General features: G+C 42.5%; 2 protein-coding genes across 2 annotated transcripts in view; both read right to left on the bottom strand.

Moving 5' to 3' along the window:
- ncoa1 (nuclear receptor coactivator 1) overlaps positions 1–4340 on the bottom strand; it is a 50034-nt gene extending 45694 nt beyond the window's left edge. Inside the window, exon 1 of the mRNA XM_034900756.1 lies at positions 3731–4340. The gene's annotated coding sequence lies outside the window, so the exon portion shown is untranslated. The remainder of the gene's footprint in view (positions 1–3730) is intronic.
- Positions 4341–7884: 3544 nt separating this feature from the next.
- On the bottom strand, positions 7885–9281 carry ptrhd1 (peptidyl-tRNA hydrolase domain containing 1). Its single transcript, XM_034899710.1, has 2 exons — positions 9020–9281; positions 7885–8210 (listed from the first exon to the last, which is right to left on the bottom strand). Exons 1-2 carry the CDS (start codon positions 9227–9229, stop codon positions 8040–8042), a joined length of 381 nt encoding a protein of 126 aa, XP_034755601.1. The 5' UTR covers positions 9230–9281; the 3' UTR covers positions 7885–8039.
- Positions 9282–10882: the final 1601 nt, after the last annotated feature.

Here is a 10882-nt window from a genome sequence, read left to right as displayed (position 1 = left end):
GGGGCTCCCACTCCCAACCATTTGCCTCAAATGTGTCTCATCCTCAGGTAAGGCTCAACAGCTTGTGTGTGGAGCTAATCAAGGAAATGCCACAGCTTGCAATATAACAAATATTAAACACATAGGATTCTACTCTGTGCGTCTCTTCCATGATCTTCAAGCAGCAACAATTTCCTCCTTCATCTGCCTCCTCCTCCTCCTCCTCCTCATCATCAGTATGCATGAATCAGTTTACTAAAGAAATGACGGTAACTACAGTGCTTTAGCGTGTCACCATTTTGGACAAGATCTGGTTAAGAGTCTTTGTATTGTCGTGTTGTTACAGTGCATCCATCTTTAAGGGTCTTTTGAATAACCGATAAAACAATGAAGGCTGTTTTCACTTTGTTATTACTGTGTTTTTGTTTTTTTGTTGACACGTAGGATGTACTCGGAGAGTCCGCAGAGTCTCAAACTTTGAACTGGATAGCTGAGGTCTAACTGGCTCTTATCTGGGCCACATATCAGCCCAGAGAGGCCCAGCTACAATGTTTTCACCTAGGCGACAACATGGAAAAGCCTGCAATGCCAATACTACACAAACAGCCTCTCTGCTCGCTCCAGCCGGCTCCATCAAAACAAAGAAGGCAGTAGCAAAATGCACGGGAGATTTTAATTAAACAAAAACAAATAGCTTAAAAAAAAAACATTTAATACGATAAGCATGATTTCTGTTACTTATAAGTCACTACATGAAGCTTACTTAAATATTGTGTGTATTGATGCTAATTGGCACTGATCAGATTGTAGTCTGATAGCCGTGGTGGGCATCACCCAAACGGACGCTACCGGTCAAAAGTTTGGGGTCACTTAGAAGTGTCCATTGCTCTCCATTATAGACAGTTGTAGGCACCTGAGGTGAGTTGTAATCAGATTACATTATGTGCTTCCATAATTGAAAATAGGGTTCTCCAATGTTTTTCAACCCTTGTGTCGTCGTCCCGTCAACCATGGAAACACTATTATCGCTTTTTTGACATTTTTTGTCACTTTTTCAATGTTGTGGGTGCTTTTTTGATGTTTTTTTCAAAGTTATTTGATATTTATAATGCGGACATTTTCAGTGGTTTTTTTGAAGGCCCATTTTTTTGTGATAAAAAAAACTGAAAACAGGTCAAATTTGACCCGAGGACAACATGAGGGTTAAAAATACCAGCTGAGTGAACAGAATGAGCCTTTTGGACACTGGAGGAATGGTTGCTGATAATGGCCAATGTAGATATTGCATTAAAGATCAGCCCCCCCCCCCCCCCCCCCCCCCCCCCCCCCCCCCCCCCCCCCCCCACACACACACTCAGATCAGCTGCTTTCTGTCTATAATGGAGTGGAATGGAGATTTGTAAGTGACCCCAAACTTTTGACCGATGGTGTATATGATTTTAAATAGAAAAATTCATCTGAACATTAGCTCGGCTGTATAAGTTGAACTGACTGGACTTTAGGTTGACATGAGGTCAAATAGCTTCGAGCTGTTGTTGCTGCTGCGGTTGATTTGCACTAACTTGCATCACCAATGTGAATGCAGCCAACGGAAAAGCTTAAAAAGAAACTTGAACATGATTAAAAGCCTGTTTCAGCCGGAATATCAGAGATTTATGTCAACATTTCAAAGTCAGAGCTCTTCACATACTTTACACATCCACCAATTCATCCAAAAAGAAGTCACATGTTACCCTACGGCAATTCTGGCACATAAATGCCACCAAAAAGTAGCCTAAAACTAATGCTTGACTGACCATTATGACCAAACTACTACGGTACTACTTTTTGTTTTCACATTTGGAGAAGGTCATAATTACTTACTACTTTCAAATTACTGCTTACTTCAAACAATCAATAAGCTCCTCCACTCACACAAGAAAAAACTAATTTAACAAAGTGTAAAATGCTGTTTCATTTGGGCCTAAATCATCTTTGAGAACATGTCTTTGAAATGCAATTATTAAAATCATTTAGATTTCAATGTTAGCCAGTCTACATTGTTACATTAGCTAGCGCTTTTATCCTAAGTGACTTACAATTGACACACACACACACACACACACACACAGGTCTCTGGAGCAACTAGGGGTTAAGTGCCTTGCTCAGGGACACATGGTTGATATATCGCAGTGGGAATCGAACCCCGATCTCCACATCAAAAGGCACGTCTCATATCCACCGCGCCATCACCACCCTTGTCATCGTCTATTCCTAAAACATAATGAGTTAGTCCTCATATCTTCTATTTTAAGGATGACATATCATGCATTTCCTTGGTTGAAGCTGTTGATAATTTGTTGTGCTGAGATTCACTTTTTAAACTCCAAAAAGGTATTTTTAACAAATTTTACACAAGTTTTGTCTACTTTAGAAACACCTTTAAAACGGGCCAAGGACGCACTGACTGCCAATAGAAAGTCAACTAAGGTGAATTTAGTTTGATCCATTATTAGTGTTAAGCGAAGGCTAACATCTTCTCTGACTGCATGTTGTTGATGTACTTTAGAGTTTTTTAACACCATACATGAGGTGTGTGTGTGTGGCTTATTAAAGACAACCAGAGGTTTTTTTCCGCCATGTGCAAAGAGGTCGAGATATCCTTAAAGTTGTCAACGGGCAGGGCCATAGGCTGTATAAATACTGGACGTAGCAGCAGTGATGTCGCCCGCTGGATTGTGGACTTTCAAGTCTTGAGTTTGGCAATTCAACGGTCGCCATCTTGGTTTTTTGGAGAACTGGATGTGACTATTATTGGACGTGATGGTGAAGCAAAACCAGCGTCAGCCGCAACCCTAAAGCATCCCCTGCTTCATCATCTGTTCTACTTTGGGACCATAATGTATTAAATAATAGGGCTGTCCCCTCTTAGTCGATGAGTCGAGTAATCTGTGGTTCTGGTATTAGTCCACTAAGATTTCTTTAGTTGATTAGTCATTTTTTTATGCTTATTCATGCTTAAATTACTCATTTCCAAGATACTTATGAGCACATTTCTGGTGAACATAGGATCAAAAACGGTGCTTTTGCAGGAATAATTGGTAATTAACTACATTTATATTGTGCTTTTCTAGCCTTTACCACCTCTAAAAATGCACAGCTCTGTCGATTAAATCAACTAATCGATTAGTCGACAAATTCATGTAAGTGTGATTCAACTGAGTATTTCATTAGTCGAGGACAGCCGTAATAAATGAACATCACGCTGTATCGATGAAGACTTGAAACAAACGGTTGAGACCATAAACTCATGAAAAGTAAAAGTTAAGTCACTTTCATATCCTCTTCCATGCACACTCCAGTGGACTCGCCCCCTGCTGGGATTCAGGAAGCATGCAGGTGAAAGGCACTTCCGCATTGGCTTCACTATTCAGACACGAAGCTCCAGCCATTGTTTTTCGCAGTCAAGTTGCAGGTAAATCAAAATGAGCTCCAGCGACACCTTAGGACAGTTTGCACTCAGTCTTACATAAGCAACATGCCTGATGTGTGTCTATGCAGGTGGTGTTGCAGAAGGGGCAAAATGCCCCCAGCAAGCACTGCACACATCAAATATCCAGTAAAGAGACGATGGTGTCGGTCAACTGTAGCGACGTTATGTGGAAAATCAACAATGAGTCAGGCATGTTAGGAGGGCCTCAACATGTGTTTTGTTTTTATCAGGATGACATGTCGCCATGCATGTAACGGAGGTGTTTCTCAGTTAGCTTACCCGTTTAGTCAACTTGTGATGAAGGTCCTGCTCGCGGGGTCCAGCTGGGAGTTGTCACGCTGGATGGTTAATTCCCATGAACACAAGCCAGTTAGCCGCTTAACTTGCTGCTTTGCTGCTTTTATCCACTCTTACTTCGGGTTAATACGTCTGCGGTGAGCTGCAGCGGTCATGTTTGCTTAGCTTGGAAACCGGGAGAAGTCAACCTAGCGTGTTAGCAGGCTTGCTAGCTATTTAACGTCATCGTATGTTGACAAACAAGCATGCGTAATTAAAATCACACACACACGGCTTGAAAGCTAGCTTACGCCAGGCTGCTAGCACGGTTAGCTCAGCGGGCTAACCAGCTCGCTAAAGCCAAACCTTGTTCCTAAAATGCCTTTTTTGCTCCGTCCGACTTATGTCCCATCGGCAGAGGCAAACCGTAAGCAACTCCGAGAATCCCTTGTGGGTGGTATCCGCGTTTTAATGACGGCGCACTTGCGTTTGCAAAGCCAAGTTATCGCTTCGTTCTCCGCTCTCCGCCATTTCCAATCTCAACACAAACAAACACGGCTGCTCGTGCGCGCGGAGCGTCCAGGCGCGTTCACGACGAAGGCAGAAGCTTCTTGCAGGGTGGATAAAAGAGCCTGACTGTTGGTTATTAGTTTTATCCAGACGTTTGGATAACATGATGCAGATTAGAGGGGGCGGAGCCAGATATTGTAAACAGCCGGGGCTCAACCCAAACCTCATGGGGGTCCGGGGTTAAACCCCCGGGGAGATTTCCCCCCTGATGTATGCAGCTTTGCACTATTTTTTCAAGCCAATTGAAATGCCCAAAATCTGTATCCATCTGGAAAGTATGGTAGTTGCCATGGGGGAAAAAATAAATCTTAGAGCCTACAACTTATTTTATATCAAAGGGTGTTTCACACCTGCAGTGGGGCTTGAAAGTTTGGGCCCCCCAGGTGAAAAAAAAAAGTGTATTAATGTGCATAAAGAAGCCAAGAAAAGATGGAAAAAATCTCCAAAAGGCATTTAATGACAGATTAGACATTCTTATAATATGTCACAAAAAGTTAGATTTTTATTTCATCATTTACACTTTCACCTTGGTCCATATATATATATATATATATTTGGTGATGGAAAGGGTTGCACTCTTTGCCTGCAACGACAGCAGACAGCAAAGGGAGAAACAGACTTTTAAAAGCAGCGTTGTGACTCTGTGATTGGCCCTTGCAGTTTGTGGGAGATTCTGATTGGTTAGGAAGCAGGAAGGTGATTCCAGTCAGGAAGAAAGCATTGATTAAATTAAGTCTTCCTGAATTAACGTACACCGAGCTATATTTAAATCAGGAGAGACTAGTTGCAGAAATGCAGCAAAATATCCATTTATTAGGATTATTAGCTCCTCAGCTTCATACGCTGTTGCAATACACACACGTCTTACGCATTGCATTCTGGGCATTGAGGTGAAATCCCATTTGAGAAGGAGAGTCACGTGAGAAGGGGGGGTAATACTCCGAGAAGTAATGACATTGTGTGTAACACGTTAATTGGTCGGTTGCTTCCTTTGAGGTTATGACTCATGATGAAAAACACGCGTTTGGATCTGTGGGAATTCCTATTTATTGTTGTCTGCTTAGGATTTATTTTGTGTTGTTTACAAATGTTACAATTATTGGAAAGCACCCAATTAAAGCATGCTGGAGAAGGGTGGTGTTGAGGATGAGTCACACGCTAGATAACTGCCCCATTACCTCCCAATACATCGGCTGCCTTTGTGATCTCAGTTGGTTTGATTCCCAGATATTCTCAGACATGTCACAGATGAGTTTAGGTCAAGGCAAGAAGATAAACCCAATAAAAAGATAAAAAGATAACAACACCTTGGAAGAAGCTATTAAGGGACGGTAGCATGCTGCCGCCAATTCTAGTTCAGTTCTACTCCACCCAACCAGGAAGTGTCTGCTCAAAAGAACAAACCCCATTAGTTATTTATCCAGGTCTGGAAACCCAGACCCAGAATCCGACAGATTAAGGGTCAGGCATCGAGTAATGAAAGTCGGCCATCTTGAGGGGCGGCACCAAGCGTGCGTTGGAAAATCTGACTGCACGCGATTGGATAACACGACAACCAATCACAACACACGTAGGCAAAAGCTAATAATAGTTAATAATAATAGCCCTCATGTTGTCCTCATGTTGTCCTCATGTTGTCCTCATGTTGCCCTCATGTTGCCCTCATGTTGTCCCTCATGTGGCCCTCATGTTGCCCTCATGTGGCCCTCATGTGGCCCTCATGTTGTCCCTCATGTTGTCCCTCATGTGGCCCTCATGTTGTCCTCATGTTGCCCTCATGTTGCCCTCATGTTGTCCCCATGTTGTCCCCCTGTTGTCCCCCTGTTGCCCTCATGTTGGCCCTCATGTTGGCCCCATATTGTCCCCATGTTGTCCCCATGTTGTCCCCCTGTTGTCCCCCTGTTGCCCTCATGTTGTCCTCATGTTGTCCCTCATGTGGCCCTCATGTTGTCCTCATGTTGTCCCCATGTTGTCCCCCTGTTGTCCCCCTGTTGCCCTCATGTTGTCCCCATGTTGCCCCCATGTTGCCCCCATGTTGCCCCCATGTTGCCCCCCCACCGGCCCCGGAGAAAATGAGATGCATCATGTTGGAGATGTTAAGAACAGTGAGTCAGTTCCTTCTGTTATAATAAATACATGTTTTTGGCAGAGTGGTGTGGTGTCTTTTTTGTTGTTGTTTTTTTACAAAGAAAATTGCAGCTCAACCACCAGCTTAATGCCAGAAACGTCCATTCATCTGTTTCCAGACCAGCTGAAGAAAGAATTCATTCCCAGCCAGAGACACAGAAATGAAAGTTAAAACGCCTTCGTGTGAATAAGGACTTTCTAATGTCAGACGCCCAAAGGCATGCACACGATATAAGGAGAGTTACAGGATGAAGAAACTCTTTGAAGCTAAACAAAACCAGTTTATTTTCTGGTGGGATTTCCCTTTTCGCTGTAAAGATAAGCCGCGAAGAAAGGAGGTAGCACGTGTTCTTCATGCATAGATGATTGAAAAAATGTGGCCTGAACATCATCTGAAACCCTTTTCCTCTCTTTTAAAGCTAACTCCTCATAGTTCACCAGTCACAGTGTTTTGACGTATAATGATCACATCAAACAACTTGAGATACCATTTCACAGGTAGAACAATTTAGCACCGATTGAATTACATGCAGACTTGCTGCTAACGTTTGTAGCATAGCGCTACACTGTGTATGAACATGAAGCAGTTTAATATAGTTTGAGTTTTGGGACTCTGACCTTATGATTAATGCAGTTCCTTTGCACTGAGAAGTTAGGCAGGATGGGAGAATCTAAGCAGATCGTCTGTTTTCCGGTTTTCCTTTCTAAAAAAAAACTAAAAAAAACTGTGAAGAACATAAACTGTGGTAATACTTTTGCAGTGACAGTTCCTACTGTAGACATTTAGCTAGAGATTTGATTTGATGCAAAGGACATGAGAAAGTGTAACTGTGCATGAAAACATTGACTCGTGTGAGTCATGCCACAGCAAAACATGACAAAGCAGATCTGTTTCCATCCTTAAATTGAGGATTGGCAACGCAATAACATGCATTCTCATGACAAGTTAAACACGGATGATTTATGTTCTGGACGTGTTTACATCAGTCAAACCACTCCAGAACTGCGATTTCATTCATGTGGCTACAAGTCGACGCCATCCATACCACGTGGTCCAGGTTGGTTTTACAGTGTTGAATGGATTTTACTTTGTTGTGGCTAAATCAGTTGCCGGGGCGAGCCGTTAGCTCCCCACGTACGGAGGCTCAGTCCTTGTTGCAGCGGCTGCAGATTCAGTTCCAACCCGCAGCCCTTTGCTGCAAGCCCTCCACAACCCCCCCCCCCCCCCCCCCCCCCCCCCCCCCCCCCCCCCCCCCCCCCCCCCCCCCCCCCCCCCCCCCCCCCCCCCCCTCCCTCTCTCTCTCCCACTTTCCTTACAACTATCCTATCATCAAAGGCAATAAGCCCAAAAAAGAATGAATTGCCTTGTTTTGCATTAAGCTGCATTAACATAGTCACAATACAAATGCTACCTTTGTGTTTGTTTTCGACCAACTGGACAAATGGATCCAGAAAAGAACTTCACATTATTCAACTTTAATCTCGGACACTATTACAGATGTTTGGGTGCGCTGAGGTGAAGAGTACAACATCTTCCAGATGTTCTCCTTTTATGGATGAAATTAGATACTAACACGCACTGTAGTGCATAGGTGGACAGTGTCTTTCAAAGCAATCATTTGAAGAGTTTGAACTTGCGCATCAGCGGCTGGACAGTCTCTTTTGGACACGGCTTCAGAGCCAAGCAGGTGGGGATGTTCTCTGGTTGTTCGATCCAAAGCTTGTGGGCCACACCAGCCTGGGTCAGGGTCTCCGATAGCCCGGAGAGGGCGGCCTCATCCGGAGCCTGGAGAGAAACCAGTACAGACTCAGTAAGACAGCGCCGTCAAAGAAATTAACAAGGCATGTCACATTTCCAGTGCTCCGTGTGAGGAAATATTTGTTTGCCATTAAAACCTCTGAAGGCAAAAGTAAATCTAAATGTGTTCTTTGCATCAGTGAAATTCAGCTGGGCCGGTGTGCTACTTGGCTGGAATGTAAGGAGAGAGTTTCATCAGGTTTCTTTACAATACATTAGATTTTGATTTTAAATAGAATTATAAATCACTGAGAATCAATATTATCTTTACTTTTAGTTGCTCTGACATCAAAGTTAGACTGATGACAGCTGTAACCTTGTACGGAGAAAAAAAACCATAAAAGACAATACCATACTCCATTAAAAAACCCATCGTTTCCTAATTTCTTTGCTCATCAACACAAAAATATACCAGCTAGAAATACATTAAATACCTTATTACACTCTCATGGAGTCAATTTTAAATTCGGCACTCCTCTTACACATCACACAAAATCTTTTACTAGCAAAACCAAGGAAACATTAAAATCACTTCACTTCTGGTTCTCATAAACTTATCGCATGTGTTTTAACTAGCTAGCGCTAAATTAGCTAGGTAGCTACACAAAGTGAATGAAGTTAGCTCGTGCAAATCGGTTAAAAATGTAACTTTAACGAAATTTAGTATCGCCGAATAATACAACTAACCTGAGCAGATGTAATGTGTTGTTTGGTCTATTGTGAAATGCAATATAACCGCCGTACTAACTAAAGTGACAAATATTTGACTGGAGTTTGGCGTGCCGTGTCGAGCTTACCCCTAGCACCACTTTGTGCATGTGATCCAGATCTGCGAGGTACTGCTGTGTGTCCGGGTCCCCGTAGTGAAGGTGGACGGCGGCGGTGGCGGCATGACAGGCCTGAGTTATAACGGCTCCCAGAGGCCAGGACAGCTTGTGGACCAGATCCGACCGGACCACAACATACTGGACTAACCTGCTAGGAGACCCGGCTCCTGTAGCCGCCATCTTTATTCATCTGCCTGTAACCTCACCGAGACCGGAACCGATTCCGGGTTGTTTACTTTCCGGTTCAGCAGATGTGTAGTTCATTATTAAAGTTATTACATCGTCACTGCCCTCTGCCGGTTACTTTTAAAACTGCATGATAAGTGGCCGGGTTGGTTCAGTGGCAGAGCAGGCGCACATGTCCAGAGAGGTTTATGCCTCGACGCAGAGGTCGAGGGTTCGACTCCGACCTGTGACGATGTCCTGCATGTCTCCCCCCTTTCTCACCTAACTGTCCAGTCAAAATTAAAGGCGGAAAGCCCCAAAATAGTCTTTAAAAGACAAACAACTGCATGATAAAGCATACTGTCAGCTTGTCCACCAGCAAAGAAACGGACCAACAAGAACCAAATGAGCATGATGTAGGCTGAGTTATATTCTGTTAAGAGTTTAGGAAATTAAGGAATAGATTATCTTCCATCAAAGTGGAGAGACAAATACTGCGCCCCCCCCCCCCCCCCCCCCCCCCTTAAACCCTGTTTGCACTATCGTTCATTTCACTATTTTCACTGCAACACATCCTGCTACTACTGATATTTCCATTAGTCATAATTGTCTTATAATAATTAATAATGTTACATTTTATATTGCACATACTTTGTATTGCACACACACTTATATTTATACTGTTTCTCTTTTTACTTGATTCTGTTGCTTCTCTTTTTTCGGAGCCCCGCAACGTACTCTCACTCAACTCTATATTGTGAATGTGCAGTTAAAAGACCATAAAGTCTAAATCTAAGTCTAAAGACGAAACTATGGAGCGAGCAAAAGAGAAATCCAAGCTTTTATTAATCTGGAAATTAAGATTTGAGAACACTAAGGGACAGATCCACTCTCTCACGTTTTCAAGTTCTGATAAAACAACTTTAAAAAAGGTAACTGGCCTTGAGACAAGAAATGAACTCAGTCCAGATGTTCTGCATCAAATTAGCCGTTAAAGCTCAATTTGTTTTTGCTCTATATTCAAGTTCATCTGTCACATGTGTAGCAGTCGATGGCCTTTTATTTCTTATTTTAAACAACTTAGTTCTTAGTCAGTCTCCCTCAAAAAATGCTCAAACAAATATGTACAGTATAAAAGAAAAAAAAACATAAGTTACATTTTATAATCAAATACAAAATAGTACAGACAGCAGTTATCATATTGGAAGAAAATGTAATATAAAATATAGCACTGTTGTAGACAGGTGTATAGTAATATTAATATGTATAAACCATAATGTACAGTAGTTTATGTACATTTTTAATTAATCAACTTCCATAATCTGACATTAAATTAGTTTTAAAAAAGTAAATCACCGACTCTCTTAAATAAATGACACAGAAAGGCGAGTAAATGTCACAATAATTATTTATTAAGCATACACATTATAATATAAATATAAAATATGCTATTTTTGTTTTTAAAATTGGTGAGACATCATTGTATCTGTGTAGAGACAGACAGCCATACAAACAGTTGGAATATTCTACCAAAATCTGCCAAAACGTCTACGCAGCTGTACCAAACTGGCCATGATGGAGCCGGCCTAAAACCAGAGCCCGGATTAGTGTCAGAGACCTGGACCCGATCCGGGATCAGGTCCGCGGAGGAGGAGGTAAACTGGTCTC

Source organism: Etheostoma cragini, chromosome 18, assembly GCF_013103735.1.
Source record: "Etheostoma cragini isolate CJK2018 chromosome 18, CSU_Ecrag_1.0, whole genome shotgun sequence".
Taxonomy (NCBI): domain Eukaryota; kingdom Metazoa; phylum Chordata; class Actinopteri; order Perciformes; family Percidae; genus Etheostoma; species Etheostoma cragini.
Note: the sequence above shows the minus strand (reverse complement) of the source record. Positions and strands in the feature narration are given on the sequence as shown.